Source organism: Clarias gariepinus, chromosome 26 (assembly GCF_024256425.1).
Source record: "Clarias gariepinus isolate MV-2021 ecotype Netherlands chromosome 26, CGAR_prim_01v2, whole genome shotgun sequence".
NCBI lineage: Eukaryota > Metazoa > Chordata > Actinopteri > Siluriformes > Clariidae > Clarias > Clarias gariepinus.
The window spans coordinates 810,776-836,511 of NC_071125.1; the positions used below are offsets into that span (position 1 = coordinate 810,776).

The window sequence follows — 25,736 nt, forward strand, 5'->3', positions numbered from 1 at the left end:
TGACACCTGGCTCAGGTGACTACAGGATTCCTATTGATGCCTCATTTGTTCACACCTACACATTCAGAGAGTGTTTCCCTCAGGAAGAGAAACCAAATATAAAGCATGGTTTTAAAAACATTCATCGAAATGCAATTCTTATGCCCAAAAAAACTACACAGCAAAAATATGGTACAGTATAGTGTACTATGACTGAAAAAAAGGCAGCTAACATTGGCACATTTTTTTGCGCAGCAATGCAAAGCCAGCGTTTATTTGGCAAGAGTTTATTGTATTAGTAAATCTGCTCATATCCGGTCATGCTTTATTCTTAACTCTGCAAAGTGGGAGTGTGCAGAGCGGGTATAAAATCTTTAATGATTACATAATATAAGTTTTAGTTCCTTTTATATTTTCTGTCAATAAATATTATAATATAATATAATATAATATAATATAATATAATATAATATAATATAATATAATATAATATAATAAATATTAGTCAAGTTAAGACTACAGGTAAATAGAATTAGGTTTGTTTGTTTGTTTTTGTTTGTTTGTTTGTTTAAATACTAGTTTTCATATCAGTATCAGGTAAGTGTAGAAAGTTCTAAGACAAAAAAGCCACAGCAGAGCATTTACAAATTATTTATCACAAGACGTGTGTCAGGATCACATCACATCATCCAGGTTCCAGTAGCAAACCCTGGTCGCCTTTCTGTCTCTTTCCAGCAGCCCATGAAGATATTACTGGAGAGGTGTAATCACTTTATTGATTGACCACAGTGCTGTAGATCACAGATTTGTCCACATTCTCCTGCTCAGTGTGGTCATGCCTGCAATTACACACAAACCGTTTAAAAAGCCACGTAGCATAGAATTCTCTTACTGCTCGACATCACACTGAACAGGGTTTTGATTTCTGAATGTGAATACACACACTCAAAAAAAGGAAGTTGGCTACCAGTTACATGTACTAAAATGTAATATGTGTTTTGTACACAATAATTTCGTGTTTCCAAGATGAACATGAATAAATTATGTTGTATTTGCAGGAAATTCAACAACTTAACATGTATTAGATTCAATCATGTTGAGATAAACCAAAAAGATCTTGTCACTATGAAAACCGGAAATATCAAAGCAAACATTGCGAGAAGATATCGCGAGAAGAGGACACAGTTTGTTGAAAAGACAATCGTTTGGGGGGCGTGTGAAAAAGGTAAGCAGGAATTACCTAGTTATGTTCTGTTTTAGTTTGTTTAGGTATAGTTGGCATTTGGTTCCTGGAGCTCTTTAAGTTAAGTTTGTATCTGTCTTGATTTAGTAGTATGTCTCTTTTTCTCTGTGTCTCCTAGCAGGATTAGCCTCTAGAAGAATTAGCCTTGTGTGTTTACCCTCATGTGTGAGTAACCTTCTTTGCATGTGTAGTTCTTAGTCTGTATAAATACTAATCAGTGCACTACTAACCTGCTTAGATCTTAGTCTGTCTAGTCTCCCCGTCTGTTTAGCTCTTAGCCTGTTTAGCTACTAAGCTGTTTAGGTGTCTGCTGTGTACCTAGCCTGTTTAGCAATTAGTCTGTTTAGCTACTAGCTAGCTTAGCAGCTAATGTGTATAACAGCTAGTAGGCCTAGCCAAGTCTGTCTTGTGTGTGTTTAGCCCCTTGCATGTATTGTCCCTTGTGTTTGGTCCGCTAGGCTGTTTAGTGTGTCTTGTCTTGTCTGGTTTGTATCCCCTGTCTGTATTGTATTAGTTTGTGTAATCCCCAGTCTGTGTATGGTTATGTGTTTTATGAGTTCTGTTTATAGTATGCTCCAAGTTCAAGCCAACTTTCCTTTGTTCATGTTTGTATGTTTGGATTGTTTGTCATTAAAGGACTTGTTTCACCTCAACCCCTCTGCGCCTATGCCTTGCCACACCTCATGCCCACAGTACAACATCTAACAGCACATGACACATGGCTGGCCAGTGTCCAGCAAAGTCTTTTATTCACCCCACTGTAGCTGGTAGTAAGTTGAATCAGCTGGCCTGTCTGAATTTTGAAGATCTCTGCTGCCGATATTTTCACTTGAATTCGATTTAGATTTAGAAAAGATTTCTATTATTTTTGCATTGTAGTTACTCTTTGAATGAACTTAAATCATGAAAAGAATTTCCACGTGATTCAGTTGCTTTCTTTCAGCATTAAGCAATTCTGTTGTACCAACTAAATTTACTTGAGTTGGATCAACTTAATTTACAGCTGAAAAATTTGTTGTACCAACCCTATTTATGTTGGATGAACCTTAAAATATGCTGGCTTAACAGTATTAAATTATGTTGGACGCAGCTGTAGTAAATAAGTTAAATGAACCTAATAAAATTTCTTTGACTGAACCTAAGAACATGAAGTTGGGCCAACAAAATTGCTTAATGCTGAAAGAGCCGTTAAATCACATGGAAATTCTTTCCATGATTTAATTAAGTTCATTCAACGATTTTTTTTTTGAGTGTACAATAAAGCTAGACAATGCTGTGACTAACATTTGTCAACAAAAATAAAAGAGGAAAATGATCATATGCTAAACAGCTGGGCAAAACCCAGTGATGGTGATGAGACAGAAACCAGAGATGCAATAACCTTGAAATTAATTTAAAATTTGAGGCAAAACAAAACTTCTAAACTGGGTGTGCTAGGTGGTAAATATGTTGTATTTAGTGTGAATTGAGTTTGTCCCAAATACTCAGTTAATTCTCCTTAATTCTACAGGGTGTCCCAAACGTCTTTATACATAAGGACAAATGTGCATACATAGGGGGGAATTAAGACCTTTTTAAGTTTACAAAGAAATTACAATCATGTAGTGGTGGTTTTGTGAACATACAGTAGACACATTTTGCTTTAAAAAAGTCTGTATGCCCCCTATAAAAACTTGCTGTAAAATAACTGTATAAAATATTACTAAGTAAGCAAATACTGAAATCATCAGAGTATTTTTAATGAATGTCAGTAAAATCTCCCTGGCGAGATTTTATTGTTTATTTCTAGATAAAGGAACTAGCAAACAGTAAACCTGACTCTTCCCCTGTGTACAGCATTAGTTCTTACCCATTGTTCAGATTATCTTTGATACACACAGATGCATATTCCACTTCCTCCTGCTGTGACACTTCTTTGGGCTGTGGAGCCTGCTTTACCTGCAGTGAATCAAATGACCTTTTAGATAAATAACTATAACCAAGTGTTATATTAATAATAATAATAATAATAATAATAATTTATTATTATTATTATTATTATTATTATTATTATTATTTAATAATAAATAACCATCCGTTTTTATTATTATTATTAGTAGTAGTAGTAGTAGTATTTAATTTAAAAAATAAAGCCAGTTTGTGTAATTGATCTAAAAACTAAAGTGTTAAAGTTCCACTGATTCACCTCACTGTTTATTGATTACATGGGATAAGGAATGCTAAAGCATGAGAAATACTGATGGCACAGTCCACTCTGGGGTAATGAAGCCCACACAGAAGACTTGGAATGGAAACAGACTTTTAAAATGAGCAGAAGTTTGTTTAAATTGAGCATGTAATGTTTTTTTTTTCTCCTGAGGTTGTTACTCTTAATGAATGAACTGAAAGAACATCAGCTTTGGTTTGGTGTCTACTGCATCTCATACCTTACCTACATACTACACCATACCTCTGTTTGCTCTTCAGTTTTTACAATGTTGTCATATGGAGCATTATCCTTCTTCCTAATAGAATCAGAAAAACAACACATTTAGTTTGATATCAGAGCAGACAGTGGACGGTGAGTCAGTAAATAGAATAGAAATCTCCATCTAGTCATAACTAACAAACACTAATCTCATGACATCCTCAGATTGAGAGCAGAGACAGACACTGTTCAGTGTCCAATGTTTTTAACCTGGTTAATTGGATGGACATTTTTTCCCCCTGGGAGACACCAAACTTTTATATACACATTGTGGATGCTGTAGTGGTGTAATAATCTGTCTATTAAGATTAAATCATTATAGTCATAAATCAGTTGTTATAAAAAGGACAAGCAAATAGTTGTATTGTAAAATATCATTTTCTTACTTAATCATATTATTATAATGCAAATAAAGGAGCCTTATGTTTACACCAGTATTGTCTAAAATCTTATCTTTATAAGATATAAGGCATCTTATATTTGCCTCTTTTTACCTATAAAACCATTTGACACTATGCATTCATGACCTATGAGCCCAGGTATGCAGAAGAGGGCAGACAGCACTGTGTTTAGCAGCCTTGTGTTGTGGCTTTTCAGGGCAGCTCCAAAAAATGCTATTAAACATTAGACACCAAGCAAAAGGCTTCATACATAAGGTCATACTTACATACACACATTGGGGAAACTAAGACTCTTTAGCCAAATGTCATTGTTGATTGTTTAAGATAACTCAATCGTGTGTGTGTGTGTGTGTGTGTGTGTGTGTGTTTACAAAGATATTATAATCATGCAGTGGTGGTTTTGTGAACATTGTTTCATTTTGTTTTAAAAAAGTCTTTATGCCCCCTATAGAGACACGTTGTAGAATAACTGTAGATAATATTACTAAGTAAGCAGACACGGTACTAAATCATCAGTATATTTAATGTATGTCAGTAAAATCTCCCTGATTTCTAGATAAGGGAACTAGCAAACAGTAAACCCGACTCTTCCACTGTGTACAGCATTAGTTCTTACCCATTGTTCAGATTATTATCTTTGATACACACAGATGCATATTCCACTTCCTCCTGCTGTGACACTTCTTTGGGATGAGGAGCCTGCTTTACCTGCAGTGAATCAAATTACCACAAAGTGTGTGTACAAAAGTCAAAAAAGGATTTTTTTTTATACAGCTATTGTTTATATAAACAGGTATCAGTTTAAAATAATGGAGTACGTAATAATAATAATAATAATAATAATAATAATAATGATAATAATAAATGTTTGTATTTGATTTGAAAGAAAAGTCAGTCTCAAAACCATGAAAGTGTTAAAGTTCCTGTGATTCACCTCACTGTTTATTGATCACATGGAATCAGGAACGCTAAAGCATGAGAAATACTAATGGCACACTCCACTCTGAGGTAATAAAGTCTACACAGAGGACTTTAAAATGGAAAAATGCACAGTAGGTGGTATAAATTCAGCAACTAATGTTTAGTTTTTTTTCTCCTGAGGTTCAGTTGTTGTCAAGCTGTCAGAGATTGTGAAACAGCAGAACATCAGCTTTGGTTTTTATGAAAAATGGTAAATGGCAATAAATATGGTAAAACTATGACAGGCTTTGGTTATTATACTTTAACAAGGTAGTGTCTACTGCATGTCATATCTTACCCACATACTACACCATACCTTTGTTTGCTCTCCAGTTTTTACAATGTTGTCCTCTGGAGCGTCATCCTTCTTCCTAATAGAATCAGAAAAACAACACATTCAGTTTGGTATCAGAGCAGACAGTGGACGGTGAGTCAGTAAAAATAATAGAAAACTCCATCTAAACATAACTAACAAACACTGATCGCAAGAGATCCTCAGATGGAGAGCAGAGACTGACACTGTTCAGTGTCCAATGTTTTTGTCCTGGTTAATACGATAAAAACAAGTTTGCCCCTGAGAGACACCAAGCTTTCATAAAGGAATTGTGGTTGTTGTAGTGGTGTAACAATCCAACAATTCACATTTTATCATTGACTTAAAAGTCAAAAATCAGTTGTTTTACAAAAGGACAAGCAAATAGTGTTATTGTCAAATATCATATTCTTAATTTATTAATCAAAATCATTTGAAATGATAATGAAGCCTTATGGTTATCCCTGTACAGTCTAATATGACAGACCATCCCAGCATCTACTTTCAATGTATGGCAGAGTGAAATGGGATGGTGTACTTCCTGTAATAATGTGTCACATTATGTGTTATATTCACCTCTTTTTACCTAAAAACCATGTCCAGTCTATCTCATCTACAGGAGAAGAGCCAGGTGTTTGTAAGAAAACTTTGCTCTATCCAGTCTAGAGAACAAAACCCGGCATGATCTCTGGACATTACTGGCATTATTTTCACTTTTGTATCAATAAATGTGGTACCAATGCAAACACTATCTATAAGCTCAGGTATGCAGAAGAGGACAGACAGCACTGTGTTATGCTGCTCTGTGTTCTAGCAGCTCAGAAAAACTGTATGATCCTGTTTGTATGGAAACATGTAGGGTTTTACCTCCTGTTGTAAACTCCAGCTCCTAAGATGACTAAGATGATGAAGATCACTCCAGCTGTCACTGCAGCAATGATCCAGACTGGCAATCGATCAGGATTATCACCTGTGAAAAAGTAAACGAGAACTGAACACAGGAGTGTAACACTTCACTACATGAGGTAAATCATCAAAATCAACTTCTTCCTTTTCTTTCAGTAATCATTAGAGACATTCTAATAACTTCATGAGTGTTGTGAGCAGACGGACCCACCCTCGACCTGAAGGCTGATGGTTTTAGATCCTGACGTTTCGTTGGTTTTCCAAGTGCAGGTGTATTTCCCAGAATCCCTCACGGTTAGAGCAGGAAAGTGAAGAACGGGTCCTGATGGATTTAACTGCTCGTTGTTCTTAGACCACACAAACTGTGAGGAACTGTCTGTGCAGTTCACATCACACGTCAGATTTAACGAGTCTCCTTGTTTAAGGGTTCCGTTTCCATCGAGCCTGATTAGTGACACCTTTAAATCTTTTTCAGAGAGCAGGAAAGACTCCACGTCACTCAATCAGTCTAAAGTCCACCAGCAATAACATGTTTAAAAATAATGTACTTTCTCATTTCTTTACTAATTATTTTTTCCATGTTTTACTCCACAGTGCTTTTAAATACTGGATTGTGATTGGTCAGAAACTGATGATCAATTTTCTATAACAGCAGCTCTGACTGTAGTGCAGCTGCACATCACAGATTATAGTCTGTTTTGTTTAAGGAGAAGTTTATTTAACATTAAAAAAAGGGTTTAAGAGCTTTAGCTTATTGTTTGTGATTTCCTGATAACATTGGAAACTGTATTTTTGTTGTTTATATTTTAATAACAAGAGAAATAAAAAGATACAGGCAAAGGAACAACTGTTTATATTCTCTATAAAGTAAGTGAGAACAGGAATTTAATTGTTTTGCAGATGTCGTCATTTAAACATGTAAAATGTCTAAATGAATAAACGTAAAATGTCTAAATTAAACATGTATAATACAATTATTTATATACTTTAAATGACAATAAATAAATTGTAAAAATGTAATTGTTGTCAAATTGCTGTGATATAAGAGAAATAATACACTTTAGGACGTGCAGTTATAGGAAAATAATCAATTGAATTCAGGCTGTATTACTTATTAGTTTCCTGTACCAGTATGTCCATTATTCATGTTCTGTACTCACTCACTCACTCACTCATCTTCAATACCGCTTTATCCTGTATTCAGGGTCACAGGGGACCTGGAGCCTATCCCAGGAGGCTTAGGGCACGAGGCAGGGTACACCCTGGACAGGGTGCCAATCCACACACATACACACATACACTTATACACACATACACACATACACACACACAGACACACACACACACTTATACACACATACACACATACACACACACACACACACTTATACACACACTACGGGCAATTTGGGAACATCAGTTACCCTAACCTGCATATCTTCGGACTGTGGGAAGAAACCGGAGTACACAGAGGAAACCCACCACGCACGGGGAGAACATGCAAACTCCATGCACACAGAGACGGGAATCAAGTCTGGCCGGGAATCGAACCCGGACTCAGAAGTGCCAGACGACAGTGCTAACTCTGTACTTACTTGTAATTTAAATTATCTAATTATAATTTAATAATATTCCAATTCATTGTTAACAATTGTATGGAAAGTTAATTATTTCATACACATAAATAATATTTTATTGTAGTTTTTATTTAACTATATCATTTACCTGCAACTTGTAGAGTCACTCCAGGTAGTCCTGTCCACACGCCACTCGTCACATTAGTTATAAATCTGAATCTGTACTCTCCAGAATAACTGAACTGTACATTGTGGATTAACAAAGTGCAGTTTGATTTGTCGTCTCCAACGTACTCAAAGTCTGACGTGGTGTTTGATGAGCTGTTATAAACATACGGAGGGGCTGCACACCAACCATCTGTGTTTGAGTTCATTGAGCACCAAAGCATTTGTGTCACCTGATAATTTGATGTTGGATAATAATAACTACAGGGAATGGAGACACTGAATCCTCTCACAGCACAGACTGACCCTGGATTGATCACACCCCAGTCTTTAGTGTTAGTGTTCTGAGTGAGAACACCTGCAAAATAAGTATAAAACCAGATTTTATTTCATGTTTAATATTTCTATTCAGAGTTCGAAAAAACATCTCTTTTAAGAAAAAAAGTTTAAAGGAAGTCACACTTTTGTTTAAAGGTTATAACTCCTCACCACACACACACACACACATTCACACAAACACACATGCATGTGCACATTCAAACACACACACACTTATATCATATTTAACCAGTATTAAATCTCAGTGCATGACACAGATGATCTAAAAAGGGATCTTGGTTCGCCAAATCATGAGCAGTACAGCACATACAAGCTACAGCATGACATAATGCATTACATTAGGCGTTGTCTCTCATTAATCAGTGTGTCTTTGACTTACAAAAGCAGCCAAGCTTTTTTACAGGAGCATTTTTGTAATGTACTAGTAATAGATTTAAATAAACAAAAAAAGATTTAAAAAAAAAAAAAAAAAAACGATCATTAGTAGCCTTTAATCAGACACAATTGAATATGTAACTATGTTTATGTCTGTATATAATCCAGTACACACTACAACATGAACCAGCAAACAGTTAAAAACACACAACACTGATCAGTAATTATGGATAAAAACTGAGTGTGAAATGAAGGTTTCATACCAGAAAGTGTGAGTAGGATCGTAACCAGGTGAAGCGTCTCCATCCCTGCTGTTAACAATGAGGCTGTGATCAGCTTCGGGTCTGTGTGTACACTCAGCTCACTGACATGCAAATAACTGAGAAGTAAAATGTGTTCCTGGAAAACAACAAAAAGAAGAAGTTTAATCGGGTAAAGCAACATTTTAACAAACTTTAATGGAAAAGGTGTACATTAGTGTTAATACACAGCGCTGGTAAAGTCTGGTTTCTGATGGTCAGAAGGTGTTGATTAGTTTTATGTAACAGCAGGACAGACAGTAGAGCAGCAGCCAAACACAGGTTTATAAATTATTGTATATTTAGTAACAGTTCACTCATGTTCAGTTTTCTTCAGATGCTCAACATCTGACAAAACGTATTTAAAAAAAAAAACGTATTTAAAAAAAACATTTCATATGTGTGCTGTTATTGGATCAACTTGTCGCGCCAGTTTAAAAAGTCTAAACTCCCTGTTTATAAGCTTGCTTTTATGACCATCAAAGAGCATATTGTAAGGCCTTGAAGGATATGCAGCATCAATTTTACTCTAATCAATTTTTTTTAAATTCCCGGCAACTCTTAGCAGCTTTTTGCCACCATAAACCATCTTCTGGAGCCACAGCACTTCTACACATTCACATACACTTCTTTTATTGAAGCCACAGAAGAGCAATGCAACAGCTTTATTGACATTTTTAGATTCAAAGTCCAAATTTTGCGAGAAATGAGACCATCATCTTGTACATTGTACCCCATCCCAACAGTACTGCTCAAGTCATTCATTCGTATCAGTCCATTAATAACACAGTTTGTTAATCTTTTACTACAAACTGGCTACGTTCCACCTTCTTTGAAAGCTGCTGTCATCCATATGACTTTGAAGAAGCACTCACTAGGTCCTGATGTGTTTGGAAACTACAGGCACATTTCAAATCTCACGTTTTTATCAATGGTCCTAGAGAAGACAGTTGCCTTTCAGCTCTTGAACCACCTCAAGTGCAACAACTTATTTGAAAAGTTTCAGTCGGGCTTTCGTTTAGCCCACAGCACGGAGACAGCACTGCTCAGGGTGACAAATGATATACCCATGACAGCTGATGCAGGATCGCCTTATTTATTTATCCTTTTTGATTTGTCAGCAGCTTTCGATACAGTGGATCATACTCCTGGATCGTCTCCATTACACTATTGGTCTTTCGCAAACTACATTTCAGTAGTTCCAGTCCTACCTGTCTGACAGGTCTGAATGTGTCATGTTGGGAGGATGTAAGTCCAGGCTGCTTAATGTCACATGTGGTGTTTCACAGGGGTCGGGTCTTGGCCCCATTTATTTGCTACCTTTTGGGTGCATTATCAGCAGACATGGACTGTCTTTTCATTGCCATGCTGACAACACGCAGCTTTATATTAAAACTGCTCCAAGCCCCTCTGAAGCCCTTTCGAACCCTACTGCATGCCTTGAGGAGATAAAGGCATGGATAAACAATAACTTTCTACAATAAAAAATTATAAAACTGAGGCACTTCTTGTTGGAACCCCTCATCAGATCCTTTCTTCTCCCATATCTCAGTTTACTTCTGATGGTCTGGTTATCACTTTGACCTCCACTGTTACTAACCTGGGGGTTCAGTTTGATCCACAGCTGACTTATAACAGCAAACATATAAAACACCTATTTAAAACATCAGTTTATCTGCAAGAGCTGATCTCTGTACAGTGTTCCAATTGCACTCTTAGGTCATCTGGAACTGTGCTCCTCAAAGTCCCATTTACCAGACTCCATAGCAAGGGGAACTGAGCCTTCTGCTCAGTTGCACCACAGCTCTGGAATCGCCTTTCAGTCCATCTGAGAGCCACACAGAGCCTTGCCTCTTTTAAAGCTAACTTCAAGACTTTTTTATTCAAGAAAATTTACAATTGTTGATGTGTGTAAGGGACCGCCCCTAGAGGGCACTGTGTGTATCATTTACTTTGTTTGTAGTTTGGTTAGAAGACTCAGTTTCCCAGAAGGCACCTCGGTCAGGTGATGATGGAGTTCACCTGAGCCGAGGCAGCTAATTAGATATCTTTTAAAAAGATGGTAGTTCTGAGAAACTGGGTCAAGCATTAATTCTGTCTAATGGCCATTAGTTTGGTTGTGTTTATATTCAGAGTTATGTTGAGCTGGCTTTGAAGGCTTATGTTCTATGTTAAGTGTACGTCAGTGTATCTTCAGTTTTACCTGTGTTTATGTAAGTATTGTGGAGTGTGATCAATGTCTTCTTGTGTCCAGTTGTTCCTGTTTGTTTCTTCCTCGTGTCTCTAGTGTCTCTCCCTAGTTGCTAGTGTCTCTCCCTACTTTTAGTTAAAGCTCTAACCGAGGGTATGCTCTACGAGAAGCATGGGTGAGTGTGTATCGCTCAGAGGAGCGTGGGTGAGTGTGTATCGCTCAGAGGAGCGTGGGTGAGTGTGTATCGCTTAGAGGAGGGTGGGTTTTACTACATCTTAAAGAGCTTGAGTTATATGTCCAATGCATTAGAGCCATTATGTCTTAAAGTGAGGGTCACAACATAAAGCTTTGTGTAAAAAATGTTTAAGGTATTTGAGCCTGTATGTCCTTAAGCCTGTGTCTCAACATAGCGCTTTTGTTAAGTGTCCCAGGTATTAGAGCCTGTTTGTTATGACCTGAGCCCTCATACTGTGTGTAATGTTCCCTGAGCCCTCATACTGTGTGTGATGTTCCCTGAGCCCTCATACTGTGCGTGATGTTCCCAGAGCTTCCGTATTGTGTTATGCTGAAAGAGCCAGTGATTTGTTTGGTTGTTTTAAATAAAAGACTCTTTGTTATAAAACCCCCTGTGTTTATGCCTGTTTAAGTATATCTTAGGTAAGTCACATGTACGTAAGGTTGGTCTGGACCAACCTTAACTCACTTTTACCGTTGTTTCAGCTCCAGACACTAGTCACCGCCACTGTGCAGCAGTCTTTATAAATCAGTAGTGTATGCAAGCACGTTATCAAAGTTGTATTAATAATGGAACATGATCCCTTGATGATAGCCTAGCCTTTGAGTGTCCCCTAGCCTAGCCTTTAAGTGTCCCCTAGCCTAGCCACTGGGCATCTCTTGTCTCTGTGTTGCTGTGTCCCGAGTCCTTAGTGTGTGATTAGCTATTAGGTAAGTGTAGCTTAGTGCATGTCGGGCTAAAGACATGCTTAGCTAGATGTATGTGTAGCTGACTGCCATGGTTGTGCTCTTAACCATGTTTAGCTAATAGCCATGTCTAGCTGATTGCCATGTCTTTAGCCCTAGTCCTGTCCCTCGTCTCTCCTTGTCTCTCATCTCTCCTCGTCTCGTCGGGTATCTAGTCTTGTCATGTCTCGTCCTGTTTCAGCTCCACGCGTAGTTTGTGTGTCCTGTCATGTGTTTCGTCCTTCAGCCTGTGTTTCGCCACAGGGCGTTTGCTAGGAGTCCTTCAGCCTGTGTTTCGCTACAGAGCTTAAACGTAGTGTAACAGGTATTAGAAGCTGTTGGTGTCCCAGAGTCTGTGTCCTGCCAGAAAGCCCATGTTTAACCCCATGCTATTAAGTATTGTTTGAGTACGTTTGTTCTTTTGTTTGTTTTGTGTCTTTATTATTTATACTTCTGTGACTACCATTATTAAAAGACTCTTTTGGTTACACAACACCTCTGCCTTTATGCCTGCTCTATCCGCCCACGGCGATCAACATCCGCCAAGGCATAGCAGAGGGGGCTGGGACTTTAACGCTGGGGCAAGCGGACAGGAGGTAATCAGCTTACCCCCCCAGCAGACTCACGTGGAGGCCCCAGCAGCAGCCGAGAGCCCCACGTGGAGGCCCCAGCAGCAGCCGAGAGCCCCACATGGAGGCCCCAGCAGCAGCCGTGTATGTATGCTGCATGCTTTTATTTTTTCAGCTCACAAGGAGAAGACATGCTAGATAGATAGATAGATAGATGGATAGATAGATAGATAGAGTGGTAGAACAATAAAAACACTATAAAGACAAGTAATTTATAGACTGTGTAGGACCAAAGTAACACAGGTTTTATTATAGCAAAACAGTAACAGTAGCAAAAAATTACAGCAAACAGTTGCAGCATGGACAAAAAGTAATGTCTTTCTCTTAGCTTCTCCCATTTTATACAGTACATAAGCATCTCTGCTAACATAATTACCGCCCTGTACATGAAGTTTCTACATTCAAACTCACGACTCTTTATCTGACCCTAACAAGATGTCTTTGCCTATCATACACTGAAATAAATGTTACTTTGGATCAACTTTAAAAACTTTTTTTAAAAGTTACATTTATAAATGAAGACAATGAACAAGCAAGTTCTTGGTTATGTTAGGCTTGTGAAGTGTGATAAAATGAACATGGCAGACATTGAAACCTGTATTCAGATAGCATACACTTTACACCCGTGAAAAGTTCAACTAAAATGTTTTATTCTGCTAGTTATGTTTTAATTTAGTGCGTCACAGCCACATATTACATTTGACACCAAGCTGCTTTTTTGAGCAAGTACATACCAGATCAAGAACTTGAAGATAAAGATTATATCTCTGGTCTTCTCTCTGACCATTTCTCCCTTGTTTCTGATTATCTCAATGAGTTTGTAGTGTTGCTTGTTCAAGGAAACCAGTCAACCTTGCTTGAAGTGGAGCAGTTATAATTCTCAGAAACTCATTACTGATCTTAAAAAAAAAAAAAAAACTGAACAAAAACACAAATTGGACTGGCTCAAGTTCTTAACAAATCTTAATTACAGTATGTATAAAAATTTATATATATATATATATATATATATATATATATATATATATATATATATATATATATATATAAACAATTGTTTGTGTTTTATTTCACATTTTATTTAATTTACATGGTTAATTTAATCGGTCGACTTGTGGACTGTTGTACTTTTACTTGTAGTAACGTTAAATCAACGTGTCAAATTGCTGCCAGTGTTTATATACTGATAACGTTAAAAAACATGTCACAAAGTGTTACCAGTATGTCAGGAACATGTGCTAGTGCCCCGTTTCATACGAGGGAATATAGTTTCAGCGATATTACATTACTTACATGTCCAAGTCCAGAAGGTTTTAGACATAACTATAAGTACACTACAAACATCACTCACTCCAAACTGGCTTGTTCTATGTTTGGGTCACTTTCCTATTAATTGTTTCACAGTACTTAAATATAATTCATTTTATGTTATTTAGCAAAGCCGACTTAGCGTAGAAACTTCTGTATTTTTGAAAATAACCACGTTAGTTAGCTAATGCTACTGTAGGCAATATAGGTGTTTTTAGCTACAGTAGCAAACATGGACACAAAACTCAATTTACAAAGTAGTTGTTTCTGACATAAATCATAAATTTGCTCATATAAGAAATAAATTTAACATAGAAAAGACGAGTTTGCTTTCTTACCTGTTGTTTTCTTTGAAAAACTATGGCTGCCAGCAGAATGTGATTCAGTCTGCAATAATACTACGTCATGAGGTCACGTGACACGGCGAACTTTTGATTTGAAGCAGAAATGTCCTTTGAGTGAACGGATTACATTTAAGTTTAACCAGGGGCTGCAATGTTTTTTTTTTAAGCAAAGTAAAAATATCAGTTTCGTATAGGAAATCAAAAATTTCCATCAGATCAATGTAGAAACATACTTTGTATCAATGACACAGCAGTTTTACTTTTTTCAGTGTATATTCAATAACAACTACAACTTCTTTTTGTTCTGTTCTTTGTCTTGTCTTCATATGTTTCATCAGACAGTTTTAACGTTTCGATAGCACTTTATAATAACTGCACAATAATTACTAAATACTTTGTTCATCATTTAGAAAGCATTGCTTCACATTAATTGGCATTAGCAATCACTTTATAAATGCCATTATAAATGCTTTAGTACTGATCACAAAGCATAATTATAATTGCATTTACGATGGTTTATTTATGATCAATTAATATTTTTCAAAGTATTAAATTACATATAAACCAGTTATTGAGAGGTTAAGTGGTTCATAAGATCATTTACAAAGTGTAAGTAAATAACTAATAAACTATATAAATGTACATCTAGTTGTTTAGACATACTGTACTGATACTGTGTTAACAAATGCTATATAAACACACATCCCTGATGTAAATCATGATTTATTCAGAAGGTAAATATCATTTAGTACTTGCTAGTTAACTATTGTTGTGAGCTAATCTAAAGTGAGGACTATGTTTTGTAAAGCATTTACAAAGGCAATTTAAAGGCTCAGTTATGGTCTTAGCAGAAAAAAGGAAACAGCAAAGATTGATAAAGAACATACAAATATTTATTATAAAGTCTCTAACTTCAACTTAATACTTGATATAAAATAGAAAAATTAAACTCTGCAGTATCATATAAAAATTTACAAAAATGAACAAAATATACTACCAAATGAAGAAAAATATAAAAATATGTTTACATAGTAAAAAGGTAAACATGGTCGTACAAGTGCAAAAATTCCACAAGAAATATTTCAATTTGGCAAAATCCAATTAAATTCTACATTTCAAACTCAATAGGTACAATTAGCAAAGACTGAAAAGCAAATATACTTAACAAATACTTGTAATATATATTAATATGTTATGTACATGGGATGTAACGGTATTGTAAATACTGTCGTACTGCAATAACAAATTTTTTCGATAATACCGTGGTCGCATGACTACAATGATAATAAAGTTTGCTCAGGCGAATGGACCGAACGGGAGATAGCGGGAACTACAATTTCCATCAGCCCAGGCATAGCCATCATCCTTTGCGGTCTGTTGTCGCTACAGATCCAGTAATGCGCACAATCGATTTGAAACTTGTGTAGTCCATAATGATTAACTACTCTTTCTATCTCTTTTCCTTCGCCGCTAATAGCAGCACTCGCTATTTCCGCATTACTGGATCTGTAGCGACAACAGACCGCCTGGGCTGTAATATGAAGTAATATGCTCTGGTCCCATCCCAATGATATGTGGCGACATAACTTACAGCAGGTTATGGTCGCTGAACCGCTGGATGTCCAGGTGGTGCTCAGAAAACAACGTGGGCTTCATAGACAATTGGAAGACCTTTGAGGGCAAAACTGGCCTGTTAGGGCGGGACGGTGTTCATCCCACTCGGGAAGGTGCTGCTCTCATTTCCTTTAGTATAGCTCATAGTATCAGAAGAGGCCTAGTTAATCGGTGACAATCCAGAGCCCAGGCCAGGGAGCAGACAGACAGGCTAAACCAACCGTCTGCTAGCTGCATAGAGTCGTCACCCAGGGTTCATCATATTGAGACTGTGTCTGTTCCCCGAGCTAAGCAAAAATGTAGAAAGACCCACAAAGTCTGTTTTAGTAATTTAATTAACATAAAAACCACATACTCGGATCACACTGAATGCGCAGCGGGCACCTCTGATCTGAAGCTAGGACTGTTAAATATTAGATCTCTCACATCTAAAGCAGTTATTGTTAATGAAATTATCACGGATCAGGAGTTTGATATACTCTGTTTAACAGAAACCTGGATTAAACAGGACGAGTATGTAGCTTTAAATAAAGCTAGTTCTCCTGGATACAGCTACATACACCAGCCTCGGCTAACTGGTAGAGGAGGAGGCGTCGCAGTTATTCACAACGATAATTTGACTTTTAATAATTATTTTTTTATTAATACAAAAACATGGACAAATTAATAAATTATTAATAATATTATAAAGCAGGTCACACTTTAGATTTAATAATATTCTTCGGATTAAGTATAAGAAATTTATTTACAAGTCCATTGTCTGAAGTTATATCAGATCACTATCGTGTCTCAATTCATGTGTGTCATATATAAATTCATAACGTATGCACAGCCCCGCGCTATCGTACTAAACGTACATTTACATCAACTACCACACAGAGTTTTATCAGTAATCTCCCAGAGTTACCAACTTTGAATAGATCACCCTCTGACCCCACAGAACTCGATCAGGCGACTGAATATTTAGAGTTGACGTTCCGTTATACCTTAGATAATGTTGCTCCAGTTAAAAGAAAAATTATTAGAGATAAGAAACTCGCTCCCTGGTATAACAATCATACACGCTCTTTAAAACAGACCGCTCGGAAATTAGAACGTAAATGGCGTCAAACTAAATTGTTAGTATTTTAAATAGCATGGAAGGAGAGCATACTGAACTATAGAAAAGCTCTTAATGTAGCTAGAAGAACATATCTCTCTACTCTTATAGAAAATAACAAAAAAAATCCTATATTTTTATTTAATGCTGTAGCCAAATTAACCAGAAATAAGACCACTGCAGAAATCTCCACAACTACATCATGTAATAGTGAGGACTTCATGAACTTTTTCAATAATAAAATTGTAAATATTAGGCATAAAATTGAGGCTTTGAAACCAAACAATGTAAGTTATGCAGATGTTAAACTAGCCATGTCAGATCGGAACTTGAAGAGAATTAACTAATTTCACTCATCTCTTCTGCAAATTCATCAACCTGTATATTAGATCCTGTACCGACACATTTTCTTAAAGAGATAGTACCAGCAATAACAGAACCCCTGTTGAGAATAATTAATTCTTCACTCAGCATTGGGTATGTTCCAAAATCTTTTAAATTATTAGTTATTAAAATTGCAGTTATTAAACCGATTATAAAGAAACCTGACCTTGACCCCTGTCAGCTGTCAAATTACAGGCCAATATCAAACCTCCCCTTTATCTCTAAGATTCTAGAAAAGATAGTAGCGGAGCAGCTATGCTCATATCTACATAGAAATGGCATGAAATGAACTGTATCAGTTAGGATTTAGGCCTTATCACAGCACAGAGACAGCGCTCGTTAAAGTAGTAAATGATCTCCTATTGGCCCGCTGATCAAGGTTGTGTAACCATGCTTGTATTACTCGACATCATAGTATTATTCTTCACAGATTAGAAAATGTAGTAGGAATTAAGGGTACAGCCCTCTCCTGGCTCAGATCCTATTTGACCGATCGGTATCAGTATGTAGACTAAATGGTGATTACTCTGAATGTTCTCTAGTGTAGTTTGGTGTTCCACAGGGTTCAGTTTTAGGCCCACTGCTTTTTTCCCTTTACATGCTTCCTCTGGGCAACATAATCCATAAGCATGGTATTAGTTTTCACTGTTATGCTGACGACACACAGTTATATGTCTTAGCAAAACCTAATGAGATAAACCAGCTTACTAAAGTTGAGCAATGTGTGCAGGACATAAGAAATTGGATGCTAATTAACTTCCTTCTGCTTAATCCAGATAAGACAGAAGTTCTAGTCATAGGACCGCATACAGCTAGAAGTAAGATTCTAGATCACTCTGTAACTTTAGATGGCCTTTCTGTTCCATCAAGTGCAACAGTAAAAGATCTTGGTGTGATTATAGATTCCAGCCTTTCATTTGAAGCTTATGTAGATAATATTACCTTATAGATTTCTTATCTTATATTAAGATAAGAAATATATTGTTGCTAAACGATGCAGAAAAACTAGTTCATGCTTTTATCACCTCTAGGTTGGACTATTGTAATGCCCTACTGTCTGGTTGTTCAACTAGGTGCATAAACAAGCTTCAGAAGATCCGAGCACATCACACCTATCTTAACTTCACTTCATTGGCTCCCTGTAAAATTTCGCATTGATTTTAAAATACTACTTTTGACATATAAAGCATTAAATGGTCTTGCACCGCAGTATCTAAGTGAACTGCTAGTGTCTTACGATCCGGCACGCCTACTTTGATCAAAGGATGCATGCTGCTTATCAGTACCGCGTATTATGAAAAAACTGAAGCTGGGGACAGAGATTTTTCTTACAAAGCCCCAAAATTATGGAATAGTCTTCCAAATAGTGTTCGGGACTCAGACACAGTCTCAGTGTTGAAGTCCAGGCTAAAAACCTATTTATTTAATCAAGCATTTTTATAAATAGATTTGCCTTAGGTAAAGGAGCAGATCTGGGGGACTCATGGACGTAGAGTATTATGGTGAACTGGTATGTTTAGATGTTGTCCTCCCCACTCTCATTGATCCCTCAGGTTTTTTGACGGTGAGGTGATTGGTTGCTTTACATCTCAGGGAGCCCTCATGTCTGTGTTTCCTTCTGGCTTTCCCTTTTAGTTATGATGTCATAGTTAGTCCTTCCGGAGTCTCTCCTTGCACTCTACAGTCAATATACATTTACATTATACATTATATGACTGTGACCATACCTAACTGTTATCTCTTCTCTTCTGCCCTCTCTCCTGCTCTTTCTCTTCCCTCTCTACCCAACTCTCTCCTTTCCCCTCTCTGTCGAGCTACACATGTCGGTCCTGAGCTGCCAGTGATCCAGACTCCCTTTGCCCTTCGGACCTGTCCGACCCATCCTGGTGCCCCGCTTCTGGTTGGAGATCTCATCACATGGATGCCCCGTGTGTCTCTTTGGGATGCATCTCGTGTCTGGGGATGGTTCTCTTTACCTAGAAGACGGGTCTGGCCTCAACTGGTGTTGGCAGCTGTTTCTTTGAGGACTTGACTAGTTAGTTTAGGACTGGAACTTTAAACAAGTCTACCTGAGTTTTCAATAACTAACTGGACTCCATATTAACATCAACTGTTATGCTAAACCGCCTGCCAACTAACACACAGTATGAATGCAGATCAATTCCTGCTCTCTGCTTTACCCAAATGAGGATGGGTTCCCTGCTGAGTCTGGTTCCTCTCAAGGTTTCTTCCTACTAGCATCTCAGGGAGTTTTTTCTTGCCACTGTCGCCCTCGGCTTGCTCACCAGGGACTATCTGACCATTTTGATTCATACACATTCAAATTCCATACAAACGTAAATAATTATTTTGATTGTGTAAAGCTTACTTTGGGACAATGGCATTTGTTAAAAGCGCTATACAAATAAAATTGAATTAAATGGGCTGATGGGACTTGTAGTTCCCGCTACCTCCCATTCGCTCCATTTGCCTGAGCAAACTTTTCTCAGAAGACCTGTCGTTTTATCAAGTCATTTCGGTTTCTCTCTGAAAAGAAACGAGGAAGGAAAAAAAATCCCTTCTCTGTCTGAATAAGTGAGTGAATGAGGTGAGTGTTCTCAAATACTCATTCAGCACATGGGCCAGCTGCAATAAGTAGGCTGCTATTTTTATTTTTTCTGAGTTTTCAAGAATACTAATATGAAACTTTATTATTTTACATGGTTTAATAATTTTTTGTTATAAAAACTGAAGTTCCTGTTTCAAAGTTTACAGATAGATGGTTTATGTATACTGTTTAATAAACACTTCTGACACTTTTTTCGAGTCTCTTCATTAGTTTTGTTTTTCCTGTAAATGATTCAATAAGTACCGTACCGTGCCATTCATACCGAGGTATGTTTTATTATGAAAGCCGGTCAGTCTCATAATTGATTCACACAAAAGACACGATGCAAACATGTGTATCTTCATTTACGTGTGTGAAAAAAATATATATTCACAACAAAAAAACTTGCACAATATATATATATATATATATATATATATATTCATTATTATTATTAGGAACACCATACTAATACGGCGTTTGACACCCTTTCGCCTTCAGAACTGCCTTAATTCTACGTGGCATTGATTCAACAAGGTGCTGAAAGCATTTTTTAGGAATGTTGGCCCATATTGATAGGATAGCATCTTGCAGTTGATGGAGATTTGTGGGATGCACATCCAGGGCACGAAGCTCCCGTTCCACCACATCCCAAAGATGCTATATTGGGTTGAGATCTGGTGACTGTGGGGGCCATTTTAGTACAGTGAACTCATTGTTATATTCAAGAAACCAATTTAAAATGATTCGAGCTTTGTGACATGGTGCATTATCCTGCTGGAGGTAGCCATCAAAGGATGGGTATATGGTGGTCATAAATCAATTCAATTCAATTTTATTTCTATAGCGCTTTTAGCAATTTTCATTGCCGCAAAGCAGCTTTACACAGTCAAAAGAATTATTTAAGTCAGTATGAAATGTGAATTTGTATGAATCAAAATGAAGGGATGGGCATGGTCAGAAACAATGCTCAGGTAGCCCGTGGCATTTAAACGATGCCCAATTGGCACTAAGGGGCCTAAAGTGTGCCAAGAAAACATCCCCCACACCATTACACCACCACCACCAGCCTGCACAGTGGTAACAAGGCATGATGGATCCATGTTCTCATTCTGTTTACGCCAAATTCTGACTCTACCACTTGAACGTCTCAACAGAAATCGAAACTCATCAGATTTTTCCAGTCTTCAATTGTCCAATTTTGGTGAGCTTGTACAAATTGTAGCCTCTTTTTTCTATTTGTAGTGGAGATGAGTGGTACCCGGTGGGGTCTTCTGCTGTTGTAGCCCATCCGCTTCAAGGTTGTGCGTGTTGTGGCTTCACAAATGCTTTGCTGCATACCTCGGTTGTAACGAGTGGTTGTTTCAGTCAAATTAGCTCTTTTATCAGCTTGAATCAGTCAGCCCATTCTCCTCTGACCTCTAGCATCAACAAGGCATTTTCGCCCACAGGACTGACGCATACTGGATGTTTTTCCCTTTTCACACCATTCTTTGTAAAACCCTAGAAATAGTTGTGTGTGAAAATCCCAGTAACTGAGCAGATTGTGAAATACTCAGACCGGCCCGTCTGGCACCAACAACCATGCCCCACTCAAAATTGCTTAAATCACCTTTTTTTCCCGTTCTGACATTCAGTTCGGAGTTCAGGAGATATTATATATATATAATGTATGTATATATGTATGTATTAAAAAGGCATAAATCCTTGCCATCTCTTTTTTCTTAACTTTTTTTCTTGTAATGGTTGTGACACTAATGCAGGGAGTACATAGTAGGCACGCCACTTGTCAATGATAATAGATGACTCAGGCCTCACATGATAGGCAATCAAGGGGACAAGATGTCTTTTAAATCTTTTCTCCATAAGACGTAGAATAGGTTTTCTAGATCTTCTTCTTTCTTTTCCATCCACCAGCCATTCTTTCTCTATCATACTGATGGAGAAGAAACACAACAAACACAACATTAAACAAACAATTTTAACATACCTTTCTTTTGTGTCGAAAATGGCTTTCGTTGTTTACAACAAACTCCCTTCTTTCCCCAATCTGCTGGCCTGTACGCCTTCTCATCCTTTTAATTGCTGTAACACAGACTTCCCTTATTTTCTTTGCCATTTTACTAAGAGTTGCTGAACTGCCTGCAATGAGGTCATCCATCATGTCTATCTGCCATAACCGTAGACCCTTCAAAGGCAAGTAGAACATGTACTTTTAATGTAGGCCCTAATGTAAAATAAATGACACTGTATGCCATATTTAAAGTTTTACACTTTTTATTAAAATTATAAAAAGGACAGCAACAAAGTGAATTTATAACATTTATATTTATGTTTCTTGTGTTATTAGTTTCCTACCTGTACATGAATTTCACTCACATGCTAAAGGAGACCTTTAATACACTGAAGATTGATTTGTGCCTGACAGAAATTAGTTTCGCCCTTCCCTCATGTGCTGCTTGTCGACAAATCCTTTTTTTTTTTTATATATATAAAATACAGATTTTTAGAAAGGAGTTTTTCCTCAATGCCCACCAACATTATCACACACAGCAAGTGTTGCAATTTACTTTACATATGCATTTATTATTAATAATTTATTAGATATTTCTTTTCAAGCATATTGATCTCCACTGTTTGTCCTTTTCTTCAATTTCATGTTCTGGTGGGATATTCTGCATTTATTTATTTTATTTTTTTTAGCAGTTTTATGTTTTGAAGCCACTTGATCAGCTTTAGTGTGTTTTTGACAGAACTGCACTCTTTAATAAGCTTCTTAAACCTGTTTAATCTGCTCATTTTAAACAAAATAAACTAAAATAATTGCTGTAGACGGTGGTGAATTTATACTGACGTCCAGGTAGTCTTTGAGCTGGTGGGCGAGAGAAATCGCGCTCCCGCTTTCATACTTAATCAACGTAGGACAAAGTTAAACTCGCGCTTTTAAACGTCATCAGCGGACGGAAGGAATACCAAAGTCGTGCATTTATGCCATGGAGAACCCCGAGCAAAGTCGAAAAGGCGTGTGGACCTGGGCCAAGAGAAATGCCAACTTGAACACGGAAAGACTGGATGACACGGCTGTCAGTGGCACTAGCGGTGAGTATATTGTTTGTGTGGCACGAATTATGGGTGATGGGTATCATAACATCATAAGTTCGGGGGCGCGCAGAGGGATGGAAGCACGCCACGCTGCATGCATTTTCCTGCCTGTTAACAGATGACGTGTGTAATGATGATTTTAATTCTCTTAATGCACAGGGCGGGGCGGTATGAACGTTTGTTGGACAACATAAGAGATAATAGAACTGTTTTCATTTATCGAATTATGTACAATTATTTTTAATTAAGTGTGTCCATGGCCCCAACTGCACAGCTGGCAGACAAAAGAAAATCCCATGAGATGGAGATGTTTAAGTTGAGATTGGAGTGTCAAAAGGAGAAGATTGATGAGCTGACCAAGGAGAGAGATTATCTAAAAAAGCAACTGGCATTAGGTTAGTCTCCCATCATGCAACATCTATTCAAATGATAGTACAGTTAACTCATTATGTGATTTTATCTTATAACAGCTCTTAGAAGAGAGGCCGCAGGTTCCATCCAGGCAATACCCTTGTCTTCAAATTCCTCTAGTGACAGCTCTTCTGAATCTTCCTCTGATATTATGTCTGACTCCTCCTCTAAGACATCCTCATCAGATAGGGACAGAAAGAAAAAAAGGAAGAAGAGGATAAATATGAAGATCAAAGGAGAAAAGTATGGAAAGAAGTCAAAGAAAATTGAAGCAAAGACATGTCAGAGAGGTTAGAATGTTATTTTCACCCTTTCCACTAACAGTGTTTTAAGTATGCCACTGCTTATTTCTGTGTTTCTGTATTGGCTGCTTCTTTCTGCATGATTACTTAATTTTGAAAGACGTTACAGCCAACTACTGTACATTAACTACCCTTAAAAGAAATATAATTTGATAGCTGAAGTATTCTAAAGAAAAAACTATTAAATCTGCTCAAAATTTTGTAGAAATTTGTAGAATGTATCATACTGTAGATAAAAACAATGTTTCAGTCAAAGAATAAGCGAGAATATTAAAACCAAATGCTAATATTTTTTCAAAATTACAGCTTAAACCCCACAGCAAGTGGTGGCCCGATACAAGAAAATTCTTTGGCACTTTAGTAAAGAAGGGACCATGTCAGCTGCTTTTAAGCATGTTGATGTGGACCGAAACACAGTGGTGGTCACTGCACCAATAGCAGAGCTGTACATCGCCGCACCTGTCAAATTTCAGGAACTTCTTAAAAACCACAGCAGTCAAGTTAAACTTGGTGTGTTTGCCACACAGTGTGGTGCTGCCATTCTGGAGGTACCAGCTAAAGAAGAAGCCTTCAAAAACTTCAAGGCTTCCGGAAAGCTGCTGCCTTTAAAAAAAAAAGTAAACTGAGTTCACATTAAACTGGTACAATGAGTCACAACTTATTCACTATATACACTGTTGTTTTCTAATGTTTCAAAGTTGGTATTTAGGTAGTTAAATTTAATTTTACTATATTATTGTTGTATTTATACAGATTCTGTATGTTGTATTTTGGCACTTCTGTAAACCATTGTTGGAACTGGACTATTTTTATTTAGCAGTATTTACATTTTACAGAATTATATTTTTAATGTCAAATTGCTGACCCTTATTTCATTTTATTCTAGAGTTTTTTAGAAGTTTACAAGTTTGCATTCTTTTAGACTCTGCATTAAATTCTTACTTAGCCAAGTTAACTGTTGCAAAAAACTTTTTTCAAAGTTAAACGTCATATATTTTTGATCACTTGTTGAGTATATTTGTTTTTTAATTTTACTCTTGAGTTTGAAATGTAGAATTGATTTGGATTTTGCCAAACTGAAAGATTTTATGTGGAATTTTTGTTGCACTTTTTACGACCATATTTACCTTTGCAAGAAACCTTTTTACTGGGACCACCACTGTTTGCAGACTCAGTTTCCCAGAAGGCACCTCGGTCAGGTGATGCGAGTGCACACCTGAGCCGAGACAGCTCATTAGGTCAGGCTATAAATATCTGTTTAGTCTGGGAAACTGGGTCGAGCGTTGATAGTTTGTACTACTGTCATTTATGTGGGCATTTTGTTTTGATTGTTTCACTTTATATTTTGATTTAAGTTTTGTTTTTTAGGCTCAAGTGTTGGCAATGTCTAGATGTTCAGTGTGTGTCTATGTTTGTGGAGCTGACTCGGTCATGTGAAGTGTGGTGTGTGTTTACTGTTTGTGAGTATTGTTTGTGTCCTCCTGTTATTTTCCTGAGTGTTTAGCTAGTTGGTAGGTTTAGCTAAGTGTATGTTTGGCTATAAGCATGTTTAGCTACAGTATGAGCATGTTTAGCTAATTGCCATATGTAGCTAATTGCTATGTTTAGCTAATTATCATATTTAGCTAACTGCCATGCCTCTAGCCATAGTGTCTCTGGTGTCTTGTTTTTAGTTTTGTCTCCGTGTCTCTAGTCTCTACGTGTCTCTGGTCCTGTCTTTAGTCCCTTCTTGTTTCTAGTCTTGTCTGGTCCCATGTCAGCTTCCTAAGTGTTTGTGTTTT

At 37.1% G+C, this 25,736-nt stretch overlaps 1 protein-coding gene across 1 annotated transcript in view; it reads right to left on the reverse strand.

The window, feature by feature from the left end:
- Window positions 1-563: 563 nt before the first annotated feature.
- Window positions 564-25,736, reverse strand: part of LOC128513823 (uncharacterized) — a 179,549-nt gene continuing 154,376 nt past the window's right edge. The window contains exons 15-16 of the mRNA XM_053487372.1: window positions 4,707-4,798; window positions 564-818 (exon numbers count right to left, since the gene is read on the reverse strand). Coding sequence (XP_053343347.1) covers window positions 752-818; window positions 4,707-4,798 — 159 coding nt within the window. The 3' untranslated portion in view covers window positions 564-751. The remainder of the gene's footprint in view (window positions 819-4,706; window positions 4,799-25,736) is intronic.